General features: G+C 40.3%; 1 protein-coding gene across 2 annotated transcripts in view; it reads right to left on the minus strand.

The window, feature by feature from the left end:
• Positions 1–24,494, minus strand: part of tbl3 (transducin beta like 3) — a 66,914-nt gene that overhangs the window by 20,468 nt on the left and 21,952 nt on the right. Inside the window, exons 10-18 of one of the 2 annotated variants that reach the window (XM_041207314.1) lie at positions 22,427–22,635; positions 18,016–18,157; positions 12,745–12,803; positions 12,519–12,625; positions 11,563–11,710; positions 9,883–10,113; positions 6,920–6,990; positions 3,507–3,663; positions 2,582–2,640 (exon numbers count right to left, since the gene is read on the minus strand). In XM_041207314.1, the coding sequence (XP_041063248.1) occupies positions 2,582–2,640; positions 3,507–3,663; positions 6,920–6,990; positions 9,883–10,113; positions 11,563–11,710; positions 12,519–12,625; positions 12,745–12,803; positions 18,016–18,157; positions 22,427–22,635 (1,183 nt within the window). The remainder of the gene's footprint in view (positions 1–2,581; positions 2,641–3,506; positions 3,664–6,919; positions 6,991–9,882; positions 10,114–11,562; positions 11,711–12,518; positions 12,626–12,744; positions 12,804–18,015; positions 18,158–22,426; positions 22,636–24,494) is intronic. The other variant, XM_041207315.1, reaches the window with a different exon arrangement.

The raw sequence follows: 24,494 nt of genomic DNA on the forward strand, positions 1-24,494 counted from the left end.
CAACAGAAAAGCTGTAACATAGGCTCAATTCAATGTCACAAGGGATGGGGAGTTACAGTTATGAAAAGAGATGAGAAGTTAGGGGCTTGTTACTGGAATTCAGAAGATTAAGGGGTGCCTTGATGGATATTATGAAAGGTTATGATAGAGTAAATAGTGACAGGATTGGTTGGTAAGAGAATAAGAGGATTTGTAAGATAATTAGAAAAATGATTAAAGGGTGGTTACAATATATTCCTTTACACAGGATGGGTTTGAATACGGAATCCTTTGGCACAAATCATTGTAGAACACATTGTAGAACCTGCAAAATGAAAACAGTTCCACAAAAGGGTCTGAAGCAAGACAATGGTATTAAACTAGATGGCTCAAGTGCAGATACATAGTGACACAGAGTTGGCTGGGTTGCTTTTGCACTATAACCTTTGATGTTTGAATCTACATTTCTTGCCCTGCTACACTGTGTTTGTAGCAAAAAGACAACTGATTGGTTCCTTTCTCTAGCAGCAGAACTATTCAGAAGGAGGTGTCACGTTATTTTCCTTTTCTTCTTTTGGGTTTAACTTGCAAGTTTTGCAGTCAGAAACCAAAATCCTACCATTACATTGTGGGGATGGTTAACAGCTCACCCAGTTAGATTGTAATGCTTTAAGAAGAAGGTCCCACCAGCACCTTCTCAGGGCAACAAAGGATGGTCAAAAAATGTAGCCAAGTTAATGTCACCCACATCACTGGAGCAAATAATGGAAAAAACATAAGGTTCCAGGGTGGATATTTATGTCATAAAAACAAAAAAACTGCGGATGCTGGAAATCCAAAACAAAAACAGAATTACCTGGAAAAACTCAGCAGGTCTGGCAGCATCGGCGGAGAAGAAAAGAGTCGACGTTTCGAGTCCTCATGACCCTTCGACAGAACTGTTCTGTCGAAGGTCATGAGGACTCGAAACGTCGACTCTTTTCTTCTCCGCCGATGCTGCCAGACCTGCTGAGTTTTTCCAGGTAATTCTGTTTTTGTTTTGGATATTTATGTCGATGGGTGGCACCAGCAGCAGTGGTGACAAATAGAACAGACAGCAGGCTAACAGCACAGACTGGAGGCACCAGAAGCTGCAGTGTATCTTCCACAGTGTGTTTCCAAAAAAAACTAAGGAGTAGTTCCTTATGGACAACAGGTAATTGATTGGTTGGTGGATATTAAGATTTTTAGGGTAGGGCTCATTTCTAGAGGAGAACAATTGAAAAGTAGGAAATTATACTAAATCTGTATCAACTCTTAGTTAGATCAAATTTACAGTAATGCATGCAGCTCTGGTTGATGTATGATATATAGGATAAAGAAGTACTGGAGAGAATGCAGGGAAGATTTACAAGGATGATACCAAAAATGCATGGGTTTACATATCAGGAAAGGATTGTCAGGCGGGGTCTCTTTTACTTATACAAAAAATTGAAAGGTTTTGATAGAGTGGATACAGAGAGAATGTTTCCACTTATAGAGAAGAGCATACGTTTGTATCTACATTTGTCCCAAGAAATCCAAAAGGGAATTCAGAAGAAACTTCTGTATCCCAACAGCAGTGAGAATGTGTAACTTGCTACCACAGGGAGTGGTCGAAGTGAATGGTATAGATGCATTTAAAGGGAAGCCAGAGAAGCATTGAGGGAGAAGGGAACAGTGGGTTACGTGGATACTATTCAGATGAGGTAAGATGGGAAGAGGCCCGAGTGAAGCACAAGGGTCGGCATGGGCTTATTGGGCCAAATGGCCTGTTTCTTTGTTGAATATCACCTATAATCCAATGTGGCATTACATAAACTCAGTAAGAGCACTACAATTAGCTTCAGTACTTCTTAATTAGGGAAGGAAAAGTCTTTATTCCTGCCCCTTATCATTATTCAGTGATTCCTTTTGGAAAGCATGTGCAGATGTCAGTTGGCAGTAAGTTCTCGGATACCCCCACGGTTAATAGTCTACCGACACTCACTGTCCAGGCTAACACCTAAAACATATAGCTGAATATGGTATGAAACGGTAACCTGAGCTCATGGAACCATACACCAACAACAATCAGGGCTTCTCCGAGAAGAAAGAACAAGAAAGAAGAAACATTAGACTATTAGTAATTAAAGACAATTATTCTTTACTTATTAATGGTTGTCCTGCAAGAAAGTCAAACCAACTTCATTGAAATTCCAGATTTGTATGCACTAAGTACCAACCCTTGTCTGAGATTCGGCTACAAATCTTAAGGGGCTCACCAAGGGAGTTTGTGGGTGCTCTCAGGTGACTGTAGATAATCAATTTGGAACTTGTTTTACTATAAAAAAATGTTTTTTAAAATTTAAAAATGACTCCATTTTTCTTGTAAAGGGAATGCAAGGAAAAATTGCCTGGAATACTGTATTTTAATGAAAGTGAATGAAAGACACTTCCTCTTCTTGATCAAGAGCAAGGTGGAGCGTGATGCCACGTACGAGGTTTCACTCTGCTTTGCTCTCAAGTCAAGCTGGACCTCAATTTCAGCATAGGTGTGAAGCAGAACTGTGGCTAAGCTAAGCCTGTCTAAAAGGAAACTTACTTCAAAATTTGCTCTTCCTGTTTGGCCTGCTCTTCAGCAAGTTCTATCTCTGTAACATCCTGAAACAGACAAAAGAACATTTTATTAGGATGAATGAATCTTTTCCATTTTGAAAGCAGAAAGAGCAACAAACTAGATTCACTTCATTCTTTCCATCCCCTTTCTCCGGTCCTACAATTACAAAGTAGCTTGACCGAGATGAAAAGTTGCAATGGAGATACTGACAGTATCTATCCTTCTGAAATTCTGGTTGATCCTTCAAAATGCACAACAGGGAGAAAATGGGGAAAATTGTTTCTAATTATTTTCTCTTTTGTGAAGTGTGCTGTTGTGGGGAATTAAAATGGTTTCTTTTCTGGCTATTTGAAGTTGACATCAAATGCGGGTGCAGTACAGCAAGACTGACACAGAACAAAGCTCCTACCCTTTTGGTCCAGTTTATTAATCATGAGTCCCTCATGAGATCGCTGATTTACTGTATTTAGGAAGTTAGGTCAGTTTAGTGCTGCAGTTCCAAGCTAGAAGCTGGATTGACAGAGCCCAACAAGATTGACAGAGCCCAACAAGTACATCAGCTGACAGGGCAGATATTTGTCCATTTAATCATGGCCAGATTCAAGCTAAGGTCCCAGAGGTAAGGCACCTAAATTACTGTACCACACGGTCATTTTGTGCAACTAAGAAAGAAATTCCATCTCACTGCAAAACATCAAAAGTATTTGATGAGAGTTTTGCCTCTACAGTAGTAGAGGACTGGTCCAATCTCACTACAGGAATGAATATCATTGGCAACTGTGATTCCCTTGCTCATTCTCATTGAGTATGATAGCAGAAATGAATATGTAAAAAAAGAACAACACAATTTTTAACAAATTTCACATAGTTGGCTCATCAGAATTACTACTAGTGATTTAGTTCATCATACCTTCCAGATAATTATGCACGAGTCTGTGGCTCCAGTGACAACCAAATCATCTTTCTTATTACAATGGAGACCCCACACCTTATTCTCGTGGGCATCTAAAGTTATTACGCATTCATTGGTTTTGATAGTCCACAGTTTCAGTAGCCCATCAGATCCACTGCAGATAAAAGAAACATTTAAAAATGCTGAGAAAGTGCTAATTTACATTGAAATTATATCATTAATTTTTGCTGTAAACTTTGCTACAATGGCAACCAAAAAGGTTAATTGCAGCAAGAATGAATTCATAAGTTTTTGCAGTGTAGCCACCCAAAAGATTCTCCCCTTCTCCTACTGAGGTAATTTTCAATGGGTGCAAACTAACCTCCAGAATTCAGGGAGATTTGGACCTAGGCAGGGAAAGGCTTGAGGGGGAAGAGAGGAGAGAGGAGTTTGGGGGGTGGGGGGAGAGAGAGAGAAGAGGAGGCGTAGGAGAGGGAAAGGGTGAGAACAGGTGAAGGGGGAAAAGGTGAAGCAAAGGAAAGGTGGAAGAAGATGAAGGAAAGAGAAGGGGGACGTGATTGAGAGTGAAGGGGGTGGGGGGGGGGGGCGAAGAATAGGTTACAATATTTAAGGGGTTTCCTGCCCGTGTTGATGAGATTTCTTCATTCTGAAGTTCACTTATTTCTCCAGGTTTGTCCTTAAGATAAAACATTATACTATAATGCAAACAGGTATTGCAGCTAAATGTGGTCATTTTTACAGTGTGATTATCCATAAGACTGGGTTGATTTCTCACCATATTGGATGAAAGAATAGGAGAATTGTATATCCAAAGTTGCAGGTAACATTGTTGAGAGGCACATTAAGTTGCGTGGATAGAAGCACAAAGTTCCAAAGATGGTAGACAAGCCAAATAAGTGGGCAAAACTATGGAAGATGGAGTTCAATGTGAGAAAGTGCGAGGTCATCCACTCCTATCTGAGATGGATATGTTTTGTTATATTTTCTTAATGGTGCTGTGCAGAAGCAAAATGATTGGGTGTACAAATCACAAAGCCTGCACCTGTACAAAAAGTAATTGAAAGCACTTCAGCTCTACAGAGCCTTAGTCAGTTCCCATCTGAAGTACTGCGTTCACTGTTTGGGCACCAAATCTCAGAAAAGATATCAGGCTTGGAAGCAGTACAGTGTAGATTCACCAAAATGATACAAGAGCAAAATACAGCAAACGCTGGTAATCTGAAAGAAAAACATATCATGCTGGAAATACTCAGCAGGTCTGGCCTCTACAGAGAGAAAAGCAGAGTTAATGTTTCAGGACTGCGACATTTCATCAAAACCCAGAAAAGTTAGAAACGTAATAGGCTTTTGAGCAAGGGAGGTCTAGGACAGGGTGGAAGACAGGAAAGATTGAATTACAACAGAGTTAGTTGTGTAGAACCCAAGGGAATGGGGATGGTGCAAGAAAAGAAGCAACGAAACATAAGCAGTACCTAGAGTTGGTGTGCTGCTGTTTGAAAGTTAAAAACAAGAGAAAAACCGAAAGATGCAAACAAAATGGAGGCAGAGATTACAGTCTGAAATTGTTTAACTCCATGTTGAATCCAGAAGGCTGTAAAGTGCCTAATCGAAAGATGAGATGCTGTTCCTCGAGCTTGTATTGAGCTTTGTTGGAACACTGCAATGGACTGAGGACAGAGAGGTCAGAGTCAGACCAGGGTGAATCTCCCCAATGTAGAGCAGATCGCATTGTGTGCAGTGAATACTGTACAGTAAATTGAAGGAAGTACTCTGTAAATGTAAACTGCTGTTTCACTTGGAAAGAGTGCTTGGTGCCTTGGACGGTGAGGGAGGAGGTAAAGGAGGTTTTGCACCTCTTACACTTACAAGAGAAATTGCCGCAGGAAGGGGATGAGGTATTAACGGATGACTGAGGAGTGTACCAAGCTGTCACAGAGGGAATAATCCCTTTGGATGTTGAAAGGGAAGGTGTGTTTGGTGGTGGCATCATGTAGGAGGTTGCAAAAATGGTGGAGGATGATCCATGGATATGGAATCTGGGGGATGTGGAAGGTGAGGACAAAGGGAATCCTTTCATTGTTCTGGGAGTGGGAGGATAGGAGGCAGCAGTGGGTTGGGGTGGGATGGAAGGGGGAAAGCCAAATAAGTGGGCAAAACTATGGAAGATGGAGTTCAATGTGAGAAAGTGCGAGGTCATCCACTCCTATCTGAGATGGATACGTTTTGTTATATTTTCTTAATGGTGCTGTGCAGAAGCAAAATGATTCCAAAGTTCCAAAGATGGTAGACAAGCCAAATAAGGGGGAAAGGGTGACATTAGAAGTGCGGGAAATGGGACAACTATGGTCAAGGACGCTGTCAACCACAGTGGGGGGAATCTTCGGCTGAGGAAAAAGGAAAACATATTGGAAGTGCTAGTACGAAAGCTTGTGTCATCCGAACAGATGCGATGGAGTTGAAGAAATTGGGCACATGCAAGTGCAGACAATGCAATACCTTCCTTATCATCTCCTCTATCCTCACCATCCAAGACCCCAGACACTCCTTCCAAGTGAAACAACAATGTATGTGTACTTCTTTAAATTTGGTATACGGTATTCACTGATCACAAAGCAGTTTGCTCTACATCAGGGAGACCAAATGCAGAAATGGGTGACAGCTTAGCAGATCATCTCTGATCAGTCTGCAAGCATGACTCTGAATTTCTGGTTGCCTGACTCCTTCACCTTGCTCTGACTCTGACCTCTGTCCTCAGTCCATTGCAGTGTGTCAATAATGCCCAACACAATCTCGAGGAACTGCACCTCATCTTTCGATTAGAGACGTTTCAGCCTTCTGGGCTCAACATTGAGTTCAACAATTTCAGACCACAGATGCTGTCAGACTTGCTGAGCATTACCAGTGTTTTCTGTCTTCATTTCATCAGATTGATACTAGGCTCAAAGGTTTAAGTTATGAAGCCAGATCACAAAAATTGGCTTGTGCTCCTTGAGATTAGAAGGTTAAGTAGGGATCTAATCAGTGTACTTAAAACAATTAAGAGACTCAACGGACACAGAGAAACTATTTCCTCTGGTTAGAGCAAGGTCATTTAGGGTTTAAAACAGGAAGCACTTTATCCACAAAGGTGGAAATCTGAAACTCGCTCCCACAAAAGGCTGTGGATGTTGGATCAATTTAAATTCTAAAGGCTGAAACTGGGAGATTATTGTTCGGCAAGGGTATTGAGGGATGTGGAACAAAGGCAGATAAATGGAGTTGTGGTTTAGATCGTTTATGTACTAAGTGAATTGTGGAGCAGGCTCAAGGCTATATGGCCTTCTGCTCCTAAGATTCCAATGCATTTTGGAATGGAATGTTGTGACACACCTGCTGTGGTTAATATTTGTCAGCAGATTTTATCAAGGTACCTTGTCAACAGCTGAGTTCCACGACTGACAAAAATCGTTTTCAGTACTGAAGCATCATGGCCTTCAAACGTCTGAGAATGCAAACAGTTAGTTAATGAAAAGCAACTCATCATGTAATAAACAGAGCTGTTCCATGTAATCAGGACAGCCAAAAAAAACCCTTTAATAATTATCTATTGCTACATACGTGTCTCAGTCAGTGCAAATCAAATAGGGATGAAGGGAATTTGCACAAGTGCTCATAAACCAATAAATAGATTGGTGGCACAGCTATACTGGAGAAGAGCATGGGATAGTGCCAATGATTTTATACAGTTAGGTAGACGGTTGAGCAACCAACTCAAGTCATTATAGCTATCTTAAAAATATCTGTTGTGGCTGGGGGTGGTAAATGCCAAACTGCCCAAATCCCAAGGGAAACCTGAAGCAGCTGCCACAACTATTTGCAACTTGTACTTATTTTGAGATGCAGGCTTTGAAGGCCACTGAGGCTTAGAGAGTTTTACAAAACTAAATTAAACATTTATTAAATCAAAGAAAAAATGTTAAGCAGATACATAGGTCTACAAATTGCTACTATGATAATTCCTAGCTCCCTTAATTAATTTAATTCCCAGTTACACCACCGTTAAGGCAACAGTAAAACACATATATTTTAAAAGACCCAGGCAAAGTAACACGATACTCTGAGCAGTCAAATTCAAAGTGAGTTTTCTTAACTTCAGTTCTTAAGAAAAGCAGTTTGAGACTCAGAGGCTAGAGACTTTTCACACTATTTAGATCTTAGAATGCCTTCTTTCCTACACACAACCTCATCTCCTCTATACAGATTTCCCCTTTGAATGCAAATTCTCATTGTTCACTATGTCTTTGGACTTTACCTCTCTAATAATAAAAATCTATCATAGGACCAATTTTATGAGTAATCGATGGGAGAAATAAACACTGTTTCTTAACTTCTGTAATTAGCACCCCAAAGCCCTAATTTTATATTTTTTTTTGTGGTACTTAATCAAATGCCTTTTAAAAATCCAAATACACTGCATCCATTGGCTCTCTTTAACTACACTGCCATATAGTACAAACATCCACATTGTTATGAAACGTTAAATTCTGACTCACTGAGCAATATAATAGGAGCCAGTCACAGACAACGAATGCAGCTCTTTCATGCTACGCTGGTCAGAAAACAATAGCATTTTACCTTGTTCCTAAAAGGCTTTTGTAGAGGAAAAAGAAGTGCAAACTTGGCATTTGATGCCAATTATGCCAAAAACTAGGTTATATTGTGGATTGGAACAGTTTTCTTCTATATGCTTGGTAACCAAACAATACCATATTATTAAAATAGTATTTGACACAAACAAAAAATGGGAGTGCCAGGAATTTTTGCAAAACAATAAATAGTTGACAATTCAAACAAAGGGACATTCAACGTTAAGCTTTCAACGTTCATCACTTATCTCTACTTAGGGTTTCTGCGTCACAGCTAGACAACGTCAAAGAGAATGCCCACTGGGCTCAAATATCGGTAACAATTTCATTGCATCATCCTTGTGGCTGTCCAGGATGAATTAAGACCACTCAACCTTAAATTAAGAAACCAAGGTGGAAGGTCAAGTCCCATAGGACAAGACATTACTAAGGCTAAAAAGAGGACAGTTCAAATGATTGGTATTTAATGTATCCAGATACTAGGGTTTTAACCCAGTGTACCCCTCAGGAATTGGATAGGTGGAGGGGGTGCGAGAAGATAACAATGTGCCTGGAGGCTCACTGTACCATTCCCAAACTGATCACCATGCATGCCACTTTTCTGGCTTTCGCACAGCTGCCCATGCCAGAAAGAGGCAAAGTTGAGGTTCAGTCAGGTCACTGCTATGTGCACATGATTAAAACTTTAGATTGACTAAGGTTCACACAGTGCCAGGCTGGCCACAGGCAGGATTGTGGTCAGAAGAGGCCCAAGTAAATCTTTCAATTTAAGGTCCCTTGTGGACCAGGGGGAGTGGATGAGCTCTTCCTGTTCCCACAATAGCTTGCACTGCCCACCCACCATCCACCCCACAACCTCCCAACCTCTGGCACACCAGGCCGGTCTCCACCTTGCTCACTTATTCTGCCAGGGGACGTTCCCGTGGCCACACTGTTTCCTGCTGCCACTCTGCCTGTATGTCACACATTGGGTGTGTGTGAGTGTGCGCGCGCATATGTGTGCGCATATGTGTATATGTATGTACACACTGGGAGGGTGCCATGAGAAAACAAGTAAGTTGAGGCCCAGAGGTTATAATAGTTCAGGCCATGTGGATGGCCATCCACATCAACCCCATTGTTGCTGCTCTCCCCAACTCTCACCCTTTGATTTTAGCGCAGTTAAAGATTCCAATTCCCTTTTTTAAATGGCCAGTGAAGATAACATAGCCTTCCGGACTGAATATTGAATTCAACAACTTTAGATCTTGAACTCCCTCCTCCATCCCCACCCCCTTTCCATTTCTTCTCCCTCCCTTTTGTTTTTTCCAATAATTTATATAGATTTTTCTTTTCCTACCTATTTCCATTATTTTTAAATCTATACCTCTTATTTCACCCCCACTAGAGCTGTACCTTGTGTGTCCTGCCATCCATTCTTAATTAGCACATTCTCTTAGATAATATCACCACCTTCAACACCTCTTTGTTCTTTTGTCTGTGACATCTTTTGATTATCTGCTCCTATCACTGCTTGCTTGTCCCTACAACCACACCCCCACTCCCCCCACCTTAAACCAGCTTATATTTCACCCCTCTCCTAATTTATCTCAGTTCTGTTGAAGGGTCATGAGGACTTGAAACGTCAACTTTGCTCTTCTCCGCTGATGCTGCCAGACCTGCTGAGTTTTTCCAGGTAATTCTGTTTTTGTTTAAGATAACATAGAAGCCTGGTTGCTTTACCATATTATCTATATAATGTTTTCTACCTTTAAACAGTTGAAGTCCTGAAGTCCCCACAGTTTCACAGTGCCATCTGCTGAAGAGGTGGCTAGGATCTGGTCCATAGGAGAAAACTGGACAGACCAAATCCCACGATTGTGGCCTCGAAACACTCCCACAAGTGAGAAATCAGATGCTGACCAAAGCTTTGCTGTTTTGTCCTGGGAGCCTGTAGCTATTAGCTTGTCATTTGGAGAGACTACCACGCTGTTTATATCCTATGAAATAATAAACAAATAGGATACATTTAAGGACAAAGTGCAGCTTCGTTTTCTGATGATTAGTTAGCAAAGAGTCTCATTATCAATGCAATATCCTTCATAATTATAACATAATTATAAAGTACCTGTAATGTATCAAAACACTCCAATGTGCTTCACAGAGGTTTAATGCCAAGCTAAAGGGGATTATAAGGCATTAATTAAAGCTTTGTCAAAGAGATGGGCTTTGAGGAGGGTCTTTAAAAAAAGAAGGGTGGTGCAGAAGTTTAGGGACAGAAATCCAGAGCTGAGGAATCTGAAGGCATGGCTGCCAATGGTGGACCAAAGTGAGGGGGGGTGGAGGTGGGGTGTGCAGTAGGGGTTGGCCAGGGGAGAGGTTAAAGGAAAAAAACTGTAGGGCTGGTGGAGATTGCAAAAAGTGAGGGGCAGTGTTGGCGGTGAGGCCATGAGCATGGTAATCTTATACCTGATGTTTTGGAGGACCAGCAGCCATTATACATCAACGAAGGCAGGGATGATGTATAAGCAAGACTTGGATAAGCAGGAAAGGATATGAGAAGCAGAGATTTGGATAAGTTGAAGTTAATGGATGATGGGAGGTCAGCCAGCAGAACGTTGGCGAAGTCAACTCTGGAGATCACAAATGAATTGAAGGGAGTTTCAGCAGGAGTTAGGCTGAAATAGAAGTGAAGACAGAGCTGGAAGTGGACAGTTTGTAATGAAAAGGTTATAGGGTCAGATGCTTAGTTCAGTCAAGATTTCGAGAATGCAAATCATCTAGTTCGACTGGTGGCATAGGTATGGAGTTTCTGAGGCTGACAGCAGTGATCTCAACCATCTCAAAACAAAACTGAGAAATTAGAACAGCCAGTTTGACCTCCCCTGTGGAAGGAATTGGACTGTTATCTGAAAAGAAAGAATATGCAAGAGGATTGGGACTAGGTAGAATGCTCTTTCAGAGAGCCAGTGAAACTCAATAGGCTGAATGGCCTCCTTCTGCACTGTAAAGATTCTGTGAAATCTGGGCCTCCCCAAGACTGGATGTCTGGCAAACAGTCTTGACAACATAGGTAGAGGAGGGGAGGGGAAGCGGGTTGAGGAAGGTAGTGGGAAGGTCAAACAGGCTGATCTAATCCTACATCTGTGGATGATGCCACCAAAGGGCAGCATGAAGATGGGAAAGAGAAGAGGGAATAAGGATACATTCTAGAGGAACTTGGGAGGCAATAGTGCATCAGCAGGAAGAAAAGCTATTACTGGAGATGTCTATCAGATAGTATGGAATGAGAATGGAATTAACCAAAGGCAGTCCCATTGTGCTGCAAACTTGAGATTTCAGCAATCTGCAGTTTCCCTTTTTTGATTCTTTCTTCAACAAAGCAGTTTAACACAAGTGTTCATTGTTGCTTAGGGATCAGTAAGTACTTATAACACACAACTTCTTACCTTGTCATGAACCTTCTCAGTCAAATCAGCACGAAGGACTTCAGGTTCTGTAATTTTCTCACTACTGTTAGCCCGTAGGGATTTTGTAAGAGCCCACAGCTTTAAGGTGCAGTCCTGGCTACCACTGACTATGAAACCTTCTTTCAATCTGTAATTAGAAAATCATTGAAAAAAAGCAAGTCAGAATCAAGAATTTGGACACTATGTTGAAGCCTGCAATCTAGTTGTAGTACACAGAAATCCATTGTTAAACAGTAGTCAGATAATAATCAAATTGGAGTATTAACAATCCTTTTTCCACTTTCAACTGATAAATCTACAAAGGTGAAAGCTCCAGCGATGTGATACAAGAAGTTAGTTACAGAAAAAAGTAACATTGCCTCATCATGAAGTGAAGCCTGGAAGCAATGATCGCTCTATCGCTCTATTTAAATGTTCTCTCATAGGGAGAACTTTCGTATAAGGATATGGATTTAAAAAAGAATCCTCCTACTGCATGTTCCCTGCTACTCCAATTTAATGTACAACAAATTTACATTCAGATTGTGCCTTTAATGTAAAACATTCCAAGGTGCTTCACAGTAACATGATCAAATAAAATATGACAACAAATCACATAAGGGAATATAAGGAAACATAAGCTTGGTCAAAGTAGATTTTAAAGAGCAACTTAACAGAGGTAGGGTTAGAGAGGAAATCAGATTTAAGGAGGGAATTCCAGAGCTGAGAACCTGGCAGCTGAGGGCATGCAGTTAAAAGTGAAGCAATTAAAACTGGAAATATGCAAGAGGCCAGGATAGGTAGGCATGGCAGAGATAAGAGATCTGAGCATGATGATAAGAATCTTAAAATCAAGCCAAATTAGTAGCGTTTTCCTCACTTCAATTGCAGGCATGCAAGGAATCTTTGAGGCTTTCATTAGAAAAAACACTTGAACACTTCCAAAACACTCATACCGTGAGCAGGAAATAATACCAACACCGTGGGCATGTCCTAGACCTTGTGCCACACAATTCACTTCTCCAGTCTCTTTATTCATCTTCCAGATTCGAATGGTTTTGTCCTGAAGCATGGAAAGAAAATGATTAAAAATAAAAAAACTATTTGAGTTTGTTTTAGGAATTGATTAATCCCCAAATGAATCTTTAAAATAAGATCAATTTATTTGAAAATAAAACATACCTTAGAACAACTGGCAAATTTGGTGCCTTGCTTAAACACATCCAGGGCTAATACGGTATCTAAAATATAAAAAAAAACTCTCTAACTCGGGGTATAAATTTAGAACTCAGCAGGAAACAAATGCTTTATTTTTGGTCATAACTTTAATGTAGGTTAATTTCTAGTTTTATGCCAAGGCTTTGAACACTAACATCTGCAATATTGGCCTGATCAGGTAATGCTTTCCAGATCATAACTTGTTGCATTAAAAACTCACCTTTTCCCCTCCACTCCCAGTTCTTTTGCCAATTATATCAAATCTATATCCTTGGGTTACCAACACTCACGTCAGTGGAAACAGTTCCTCCCTATCTCCATTATCAAAACCCGTCATAATTTTGAATGCCTATTAATTTTCACTTTAGCCTTCTATGTTCAAAGGAGAACAATCCCTGCATCTCTAGTCTCTTCACTTGACTGAAAGTTTCTCATCCTCGGTACTATTTCACCAGGTCTCCGCTGCAGCCTCTCCAAGGACTGACATTCTTCCTAAATTCTGGTTAGTTACAATACAAAATTACTGTTACCCTCTAAGAATATAATAACCTAGCCTCTCAAATATTTTACAAATTGCATTTAGCACTGCAAAAGCGTATATTGTTTTTCCAGGTAAGTGATATCCAGCTTTTCGAGGTACCAGTGAAACACATACACCAAGTTATTATCAAACTGTAGAAATCACTCATCTGTGAACTGACCAGTGGCACATTTTTTTTTTTAAATTCCTGCACTACTAATTTTTCCAGCATTAATGCTCTCTGTAAAATAATTCATCCTGCTGACTGACTTGAGTTAATATGTTGTGGTCAGACACACAAGTTAAATGTTGACTGGAAAATGTAAAAGTATTACTGGAAACTAATCAATGTAATGAGATGCATCTGATGTCTAGTCTATTAACGCAGCAAATTGGGAAAGCACCAACATAACCTATCATTAGTGTGGATTTCTCGCCATTTCAAAAGCTCTCTGCTCTTCAGTGTACAACTAAGCGACTTACAATTTGATAACACTTTTTTAGGGTATACACTTCAATTTATTCACTTGCAAAGTTTGCAACAAAAGAAAGGCTTATGTTTATTTATATAGTACATTCCACAACCTCAGGACAACTGAAAGCACTTTACAGGCAATTAAGTACTCTTGAAGTATTATTATAATGTAGAAAAGGTGACAACCAATTTATGCACGGAAGCATTGATAAAAATCAATCTGATAACGACAAGATAATCTGTGTAACTGATTTTTGGGGAGGGATAAATATTGACCAGGACCCTTACTCTTCTTCGAGCTCATCTTTGTCTGGATGTTGGAGCTGTACTCATCCTAGCCTGGAAGCTTGGCACCGCTTGATTGGCACCTCATTCACAAATATTTATTCCCTCCACCACCGATGCACAGTGGCAGCAGTGTGTACCATCTACTAGATGCACTGCAGGAACTCACCAAGGCTCTGTAGGCAGCACCTTTCAAACTCACGACCGCTGCCATCTAGAAGGACAAGGGTGGCAGACACATGGGAACACCACCACCTGGAAGTTCCCCTCCAAGCCACTCAATATCCTGACATGGAAATATATTACCGTTCCTTCACTGTTACTGGGTCAAAATCCTGGAACTCCCTCCCTAACAGCACTGTGTGTGTACCTACACTACATGGACTGCAGCAGTTCAAGAAGGCAGCTCACCACCACCTTCTCAAGGGCAATTAGGGATGGGCAATAAATGCTGACGAAGCTAGCGATGCCCATATCCAGTAAATGAACAGAAGAAAATAGTGCCATGGGATCTTATACATCCAGAGGGAAGACCAGGATGCAATTTAACATTTGACCTGAAAGGTGACAGCTTCAATAATGTAGCAATCCCTCAGTGCTGCACTGGAGTGCCGGCCCATCTTTTGTCAAGTCCCTGAAATGACAGTTACACCCACAATCTTCCAACTCAGGAGTGAAAGCATTACCAACTGGGCCAGGGTTGACCTCTGGAAAAATCAGGAAAGGTAGTTACTTCTCTGGAGAAACATTCCACTTTTAATCAGTACTACAGTGTTTATTTTTCTATCACTGATCACTACAAATGCAATTTGGAGGAGAATGCCTTAAGGCATCTGGAGGTGGGGAGAGCATTTTGGCACCCTAATTAACTGAATGCCTGTGAAATACTTTCCCTATATCAATTTCTGCTCTATCAACAACATTTATATTCTATTGCTTTGTACAACAAGATTTTTCAGGAGGGGTTTCCATCAAAATCAGCTACTGTACATTGATCCTGGCATTACAATGGACCATCGCAAGGCCATGTTTTGTTAAAACCTAACTGCTGTACAGAAAACTACTGGGGAAGAAAAGGTTGCCCAGAAAAAAGGACTTTCATAACAACAATTTCATCAATTGACCTGTTCTTATCAACAGACCAGGAGTTCAACTCTCCTGAAAGTTGTTTTTCACAATTGGAATAAAAACACTTGTGCTTATAAATAACAGGAGGCTATTTTCTGGAGTGGATAAAGTTTCCAGGAAGAATGTAGCTGATTTCTGTAAGTTCAGGGCAAGAAGACTATCAAAGAATTTAGAATGTATCTCTAGGCATATTTAAAATAGTTTGGTCCAAGGATCCTGTAACCCAATGTGCAGTTCCACTGTTCAAAATGTTTGTATGCCAATGCTAAGAGTTATTAGGAATAAACTGTGGGAATTACAGACATATGCTTCTGTGCTGATCGGTCTTTCTGAAGCCTGGAGCAGAAGTTTAGTTGAAAGAGAGTTGTTATGAAAGTCCTTTTTTCTGGGCAACCTTTTCTTCCCCAGTAGTTTTCTGGACAGCAATTAGGTTTTAACAAAACATGGCCTTGCGATGGTCCATTGTAATGTCAGGATCAATGTACAGTAGCTGATTTTGATGGAAACCCCTCCTGAAAAATCTTGTTGTACAAAGCAATAGAATATAAATGTTGTTGATAGAGCAGAAATTGATTTAGGGAAAGTATTTCCCAGGCATCCTGTTAATTAGGGTGAACCATCACAGGCAAAACATCCACGATATACTTTGAAAAATGTGGGATTCATCACCGAATTTAGAACAGCAATCATTGCCTAATTATAACATATATCTGAGTATTACAACCAAATGGGTTTTCAACAATCAATACATTAGACCCAGGCTAGAATTTCAGTTGAATACACTAAATCGCTATTTTGTACATTATAGTTACCCAAAGAGAAATGACTCAAATGCACAAACTGCAAAGTTCGTTTCTGAAGCATAATAGTTACTAAAAGACTGTTGATTTTTGCACCCATAGATCATGCATCCATTCCAAAATACAGTAAATGGAAAGACTACTTCACCTTAAGGTCCTCTGAATTCAAAATTCACTTTGGTTTTTTTTTTAAGATGATTATCTAAACATAAGACATTGTGATAGAATGGTCCAATCACCCATTTTATTTGATTCATTGGTGGAACAAAATCATTGGTTTTCACTATTGGAATAAAAACACTTGTGCTTATAAATAACAGGAGGCTATTTTCTGGAGTGGATAAAGTTTCCAGGAAGAATGTAGCTGATTTCTGTAAGTTCAGGGCAAGAAGACTAGCAAAGAATTTAGAATGTATCTCTAGGTATATTTAAAATAGTTTGGTCCAAGGATCCTGTAACCCAATGTGCAGTTCCACTGTTCAAAATGTTTGTATGCCAATGCTAAGAGTTATTAGGAATAAACTGTGGGAATTACAGACATATGCTTCTGTGCTGATCGGTCTTTCTGAAGCCTGGAGCAGAAGTTTAGCTGAAAGAAAATGGGGGATCAGCTAATTTTGGTGATAAAGGAAGGGATGCAATTTAATTTGTTATCCCTGGTCTTAACTGTTATAGGGTATTACAAAGCATTTATATTACAGAAGTCCATGCATCTCCCATCCTTCATTTGATTCCATCAGCATACCCTTCTACTTCTTTTCCCAAGTAATTATCCAGTTTCCCCTCAAATACATTTATGTTGATCACCTCAACTATTCCTTGTGGTAGCAAGTTTCCACATTTTAACCATCCTCTAAGTAAAGAAGTTTCTCCTGGGTTTATGGATGCACACACACCCTATAGCACATACTAAATTCTAGAAGAGTTACCTGTGCTCAGTGGTAGCACCCATGCCTCTTGAGTCAAAAGATTGTTAGTTCAAGCTTCATTCCAGAAACCTAAGCACTAAATCTAGGTTGACACTTCAGTGCAGTATGTTCTGTATTTGACAGTAAACAGTCTACTATCTCAGACAGGCCTAAAAAGATCCCTTAGCACTATTTGAAGAAGTGCACAGACCAGTGTCCTAGCCAATCTCTATACCTCAATCAACTATACCATTATCTGGTCATTATCACATTTTGCTAGTTGAACCTTGCTATGCACAAAGTGGTTGTCACATTTTCTACAATACAACAGAATATGCATCAGATGTACATCAATGGAAATCACAAAAACACAAGAAATAGGAGGAGTAGACCACATGGCCTGTCGAGCCTGCTCCACCATTCAATACCATCATGGCTGATCTGCACTTCAACTCCATTTTCCCACTCATTCCTCATATCTCTTAATAAACCAAAAATCTGTCTATCAAATCAAACACTCCGGAATGTCCCCAGGATGTGGAATGCACTATAAAAATTCATGCCTTTCTTTTTTTCAATATGTATAAGAGATTTAATTTAGAAAAGGAGGAAGAGTAACAGTATTTGTTTGGGTAACTAAGATGGTGTTAGAAAATGGGATGGTGGACAATTGTGGTAGTGATGGTAAGACCTTTTTTTAAAAAATGAGATAACACTCCAAGATTATATTGGTCTTTAGTGGTATTTATCAGGCCATGTACAACTAGAGATTACTGGGGAGTCAAAAAGATAGTTAAAAATGGATTGACATAACGCAGGTATATGAACTGCAACATCTTGCAATGTAGTGCAAATTAATCTTTTGGTCGAATATTGGTTTGAGCAAACTGCCACACCAAAAGCTTGGCTGTATAACAAGAAAACAGTCAGCAGAGACACTGTTCTAAGACATGTACATTAGTGCAACAGAATAGTTACCAGGCAAAAGTGCTCTCCAAATAGTGGTCCCTTAAAGGCTACCTCCTACAATTGCTAGAGTGGAGACTTACATTGGGGAACTGGGGATTACCAAAATGACCAAACCAATACAAGAACAAACTCTCCACATTCTCCACTCACCAGTGTGTCCATATAGGATCTGGCAGTTTAACGTTGCAAGCTCGAACACTTTCAGCTGTGGGCTGTTGGTGGCCACCACAATATGTGTGTCAGTTGGCCCGAGAAACTTCACATCCAGCACCTCATCGTTATAGCCTACAAACTAAAGAGAAAGCAATAATCTTAACTCCTTGAAGTACAAATTCATGTAATGTTCTAAAACCTTAGCCAATGGAGTGTTAACTCCAACATATATTTAAACATTGGTGTTCTATGTCCTGTACAATCTGTCCCATCACCATGCTTGTTCAGAATGCATCAAGGTATTCACCAGGTTCTTGCCATACAAGTTTCACAAGCAGCAAGGATGTAATTTGGCCTTTCTTATCAGTGCTGCCAATCCAAAACTAATGCCATTGTCCTGCTCTTTGTCCAAAGTTCTGCATCTTCCGCTGCTTCCCAACTACTCAGATTTCCATTAAAGGATGCAATAGTATTGGTCACAAGCACTTTTTATGATAAAGTCTTCCATGCTCCCTACAAGACTCTGAACGAAGGATTTTCTTCTACCCTCACCTTCTTGGCAACAAACAGCAGTTTGAGAAAATGGAAAAATAGGGTTACACAGAGCTGTTTTCTTATGAAAGTATGCAGTAGTAACTGCAGACAGAAAGGAGGTCATTTTCAACTCCAAAAATAAAGGTGGGTTAAAATATTAAAAATCTGGACTGGAATCCAATGTGTATCAATCCTACCCACTTCTGGTTTTAATGGGGGCAGTGGGGGAGCAACCAATCCATGCTCAGGTGGTGTGTCAGCTGTTGAAACTTTTAAGGAGGCTGCATGCCTCCAAATTAATAGTGTTTCTACTTTTAACCACAGTTTTCCCAGGCGATGAGAAACCCAGCAGGTAAAGGGTGACAAGGAGGGCTGGATCCATAAATGCAGGTAGAGATGGGCAATAAAAGCATAACTTGCTTGTGATGCTGACATCCAATGAATAAATAAAAGACTTTCTTTTAACATTTTAAAAAGCACCTTTACAGCACTGCTTGTGGGCCAGGAGGAGCACAGAGTGTTTCCTCCAGGATCAAAAAACAAACTTAAAGCCACATCATCCCACCATGATCTCCAGCGAACCTCCTCCAACCTTGAGCATCCAACCCATCCCCATGCCGCAATTACTAAACCAACGCCCTTCCTACTCCAATCTCTCTGACTCTCCCCAATCTCCAAATCTTTGCTCCAAAATATGTGCATGCATGGCTGTCCTGCAATCAGGAATGTACTGCATATTGGAATAAAAAGGCTGCTCACAACTTTGTCAGCTGATAACTGTTCACTTTTTCCCTTAAAACCATGTCTAAGCAATGAAACCAGCAATGTCCCAGAAAAAGTGCCAACCTACATTTAAAGGGGATTGCGTTTTTGAAAACTGTAGAAACAGCAACAACCAATGTGTCTGATAAGGTTTTTTAAAACTGGGAGGTATTTTTAAGTATTTAGTGAGTGTCGGGGTTGTGTGTCAATTATGTTTTGAAGTTAATGGAGAATTTAGGAGTCATATTTTAAAAAAGGGTCATATGGAAACTGGACTATATGAAACACCACTTAGTTCAAAAGGCTCACACAGATGCAGTTAAAACCTTACTCAACCAGAAACATGGCATTGGAATTCAGCGTTTATCTGCAGTGTCCGCTCAAAACTGACAGAAGCACAATACTATGGGGAAATGTCAGTAAGCAAATCCAGGCATTATGAAAGTGCTGAATGACAATGTACTCCTGGCTATAAAAATAAATACATCTGTGTTGCTGGTACAGCAAATTAACATCTACATAGCAAAACATGTTATTCTCCCTTTCAGCTGCAGGAGCAAGAACCATGTCTTTGAACTTGTACAGTCTATTAATGCTGTAAACCATAATGAGGTAATGGTAACTGCACACAATTCCCAAGTTCATATGCTGATAGTTGATGACAACACTAACATTGTTATGCATAGAAGGTTAATTCTGTAAATCACACTGGGAGCAGAATAATGTCAGCCACAAGACTGTTTTCAAACATTATCCAGTTAACTTCATGCAATGCTCAGAATATTATGGATTGCTATCAAGCAATTCTATGCAGGTCACAGTCTGGATCTACAGAGAATGGTGATGCTGACTTCACAGGGCACAACTATCATGCCAGGGAGATGTAATGGTGTAGCTGCCCAGCTTATAGAGTGCATACCACATGTTATTGATTATACGACTTTTTAAAAAATTGGTCCACAGCATGTGGACATTGCTGGCTAGGCCTGCATTTATCGCCCATCTTTAATTGCCTGCAAGAAGTTGGTGGTGAGCCATCTCCTTGAACCACTGCAGGCCATGTGGTGTAGGTACACCCACATTATGGTATTTATGTACTATTTACACCATTTGTTAAGAAGGCTAATGAGTTTACTTTCATTTTATGTGCCATAATCAAATTCGGCAGAAACCAGTGCTTTGCTATCAACTACTAGCCTCATTTGCAGCTCTTTCTCCTGAAATAAAGCATCTAAATGTTCACACAGTTTTGTAATGAAGGAGAATGCCTGTTATATTGATGATCTTGGCGAAAGATGCTATTTGTTGCTTCACACTCTATATGGAATTAGCCTGTATCTGGGAAGTTGCTACACTATCATTCAGGCCTTTGAATGAAGTGGGCTGGTAAATTTGTTGTATATGGTAATTTCTCAGAAGAACATTTACCAGTGGACTACTGCACAGTGGAAGCAATGTTTGCTCTAAATCTTTTTGGAGTGCACAGGAAATTTATTTAAATGTGCAGTCACTTTAAATTTTTCTGTGGTAATTTAAAGGGTCTAACTTGTGCACAGCCTGCATGGGGGTTTTCTGTTTGTTGCGTGTCTTCAGAAAACATTGAAATGATAATAAATGATGATCCTATAGCACAGTACTGTCACAAAAAGCTTATCAATCTGCAGGAGCACAGATTGTGCTAGGTGATGTTTTGGGGAAATTGAACTGCGCCCATTTTACAAAGTAGTTGTCTCAGTGCCATTGAAGATCATCATGAAAAAGCCGATACTGAAAAAACTGCCCAGCCAGAACCCTGAGAAAATATAGAGTGTGACGCAACAAATAGCATCTTTCGCCAAGATCATCAATATAACAGGCATTCTCCTTCATTACAAAACTGTGTGAACATTTAGATGCTTTATTTCAGGAGAAAGAGCTGCAAATGAGGCTAGCAGTTGATAGCAAAGCACTGGTTTCTGCCGAATTTGATTACGGCACATAAAATGAAAGTAAACTCATTTGTATGTACCAAATAGTCTTGAAACTACCAGTGCAAACCAATGGATCAATAACCAATTGTAATTGAAAAACAGCTTACATCTAGCACCTTGTACTGTGGAGAAATAAAAAAATGAAAGCAGGTGCAATTAGTTCATTTGCCAACATGATAACTTACACCCGAAAGAAAGACAGTTTACAGATTTGGCTGGGGTGCTTGATATATGTTGCCGTTTTCAATCCGCCAGTCCTGATTGCAAGCATAGCTTCAGTTTCATGAATCAGACCAAAACCAAGACTCAATATAGATTGAAAGTTACCCATCTGGACCAGTTTATGAGGATAAAATCCAAGCTCACAGCAAACAAAGACGTCAACATTGACAAAATTAACCATCACAGGAAACCAAAGGGATGGGAGGAATATCTAGCAAAGCGTAAGTGATGTTCAAAAATTATCAACCTTATTTACTTGCATTGTTGTATACATGCTTTAAGGGGTTATTATTGTAATGTAGATGATGTGGAACTGCCAAATAGTAGAGCTCATTTTCTTCTTTAGTTAGTGATGTATGCGTAACATTTCCACTGAAGTAAAGTGCTCATTTAGTGTAATACTGTGAAGCATTTTCAATTCATTTATACAATTACAGCAACCCAACAATTCAACGATCTTTAATAGGTAAACTGCCCTTGGACAAAAAGGTAATGCTAAGCGGAATTTGTAGGCCGCCCAGTACAAAGCAGGTTTAGACGGAATGTTGCTCCCAACATAACCCTCCCCTTCATCGCTGTGACTCACCTTCCCCAACTTGCAACCTGTGGCTTTTTCTGAAGCATTTGTCATCTGATAAGCAGCTAAACATGCTCTGTAGACTGGCTTGAGGGTGGGAAAAACCAACGAAAACAAAACCACATGCACACCATGTAGTTAATACACGAGTCTTGGGGCATTTAATCACATCAAATCAGCCATACAAATGTAAGTTATTGATGTTGTTGAACGGCACTGAAACTTATTCGCTATTAATTATATTAATATTTCAGTGCAATGTTTATTAATCAGTGCAATTTTATGATGGGGATGCAAATAGTAGGGTTTGTGGTCAAGGACATTTTTTAAACGTTCTACTTACCTGACGTTCGAGTTTTAGAGTGCATAGGTCGTAGGAGAGAATGTTATGTTCAGCAGTTACAGTGGTTAGCTTCCGTGTTGCTGGGACAAGCATGCAATGGGTCAGAGACTGCTCATCGGAGTCATCTTCAGTTTCTTTCTTAGGTTTACCAGGCACACGTTGTGAGTAAATGCATCTTCCAGAATAAGCTTCCCAAATTCGAAGAATCCCTTCAGTTGTATTAAAAAAAGTCACCAATTTAAAATGCATGAATCAAAACAGGTGAAAAGTCATTTAAGGCCAAACGCCATCAACAGTGACAGTGCTGGTGGAGGAATGTTCATTGTGCTTGTTATTTTGTATGCCAGAGCCCAATACAATTGACTTTAAAAAAAAAGTACAACCTGTCAGCACCATCACTGTCAACAACTATCACCTGCAGAACACGTTTAATTTCATTTGGAGCAGCGGCGTTCAGGAGTCTAGGTGAGGCCTAAGTGACTTAAAGCACAGCAACCAGTGGCAGCACGTTGAGAGAAGCAATGTAATCAACTGATGCCAGAGCAAGAAAGATTTAAGGTGAGATTGTAGGAGGTTGCAAAGATAGAGACAGGGAAGGTCATGACATGATTTAAAGTCTAGCATGAGAATTTTAAATTCAAATCAACGAAAATAATGTGCAACTCTCCTCTTGTCAAAGGAAATCAATGCTAGTTTAAAATTGATTGATGGAGTTTTGTTAGCCTAAGATGTTAAGGCATACAGGGCAAAGGCAGGAATATGGAGTTATGTTGCAGATCAGCCAAAATCTCAACAAGTAGTGGAATAGGCTTGAGGGGCTAAATGGTCTACTCTTCCTTTGTTTCTATCAGTCAACAAGGACAGAGTGATGAATGAGCAGGCTTGGAGTGAACAGACTGAGAACAACAGTTTTGGGCGAGTGTAAGTTTATGGATGGTGGAGGATGGGAGGTTGGCCGGGAAGGAACTGAAATAATTGGAAGTCACAAAGCAGTGGATGAGAAATTTCAGCAGAGAGTGAGAGAAGCAGCGTGGTCTTTAACAGTGAGACAGTGAAAGGAGCAGCCAGACCTTTAACAGTGAGAGAGTGCAAGAAGAGCAAGAGGCCATTAAAGAGCGCAGAGAGAGGGGAAGAGACCATTAAAGAGCATGGAGAGCAGCTAATTGCTGAGTAGGATTGGTGAGTATCTCTAGTCTTTAAAGTAAAAGTAAGGTCTTCAGTTTGGGTTTAGGTCTCTAGCCTTTTTTTCTTAAAAATAGCTCGTTAAGTATAGGATTGATGTTGGTGTAAAAAAATTACAATAAATGTAAAGAACGATGGATTCTTCAAGTGTAAATTAAATAAAATATAATAGCGATGGCAGGACGGGTGATGTATTGCTGCTACTGCAGCAAGTGAGAGAGGCTGGACATCAAGGTGATCCGGAACAAACACATCTATAGTAAATGTTTACAGCTCGAGGAACTTCGGATCTGAGTTGAGGAGCTGGAGTCTGAGCTGCAGACATCACGCCACATCAGGAAGGAGGAAAGTTACCTGGACACTTTGCTCCAGGAGGTCATTCAAATTTGGTCTGTGATCAGGGACAGGAGGGTGTGACTGCAGGTGAGGCAGATATGGGGGCCCAGGGGGTAGCGTTCAAGGAGCCTCAGCCCCTGCAACTGTCCAACTGTGTGGACGAGAGCAGGGACTGTAGGGGGGTGTCTGAACTGACCACAACACTGTGGGACAGGGAGCCATTCAAGTGGGGGAGGAAATTGGAACTTAGTAGTGGTAGGGACAGTATAATTAGGGAAATAGATACTGTTCTCTGCAGCCGTGAGTCCTGAAGGCTGTGTTGCCTGCCCAGTGCTAAGGTTAAGGACATCTCCTCAGGGCTGGAGAGGAACTTGGGAATTGGAGGGGAGGGATCCAGCTGTCATGGCCCACGTTGCTACCAACAACATTGATAGGACGAGAAAGGGGGTTCTGCTGAAAGAATTTGAATAGTTCGAAGCTAAATTAAAAAGCAGAACCTCCAAGGTAATAATCTCAGGATTACTACCTGAACCATGGGCAAACTGGCATA

This window comes from Carcharodon carcharias, chromosome 15 (genome assembly GCF_017639515.1).
Source record: "Carcharodon carcharias isolate sCarCar2 chromosome 15, sCarCar2.pri, whole genome shotgun sequence".
Taxonomy (NCBI): domain Eukaryota; kingdom Metazoa; phylum Chordata; class Chondrichthyes; order Lamniformes; family Lamnidae; genus Carcharodon; species Carcharodon carcharias.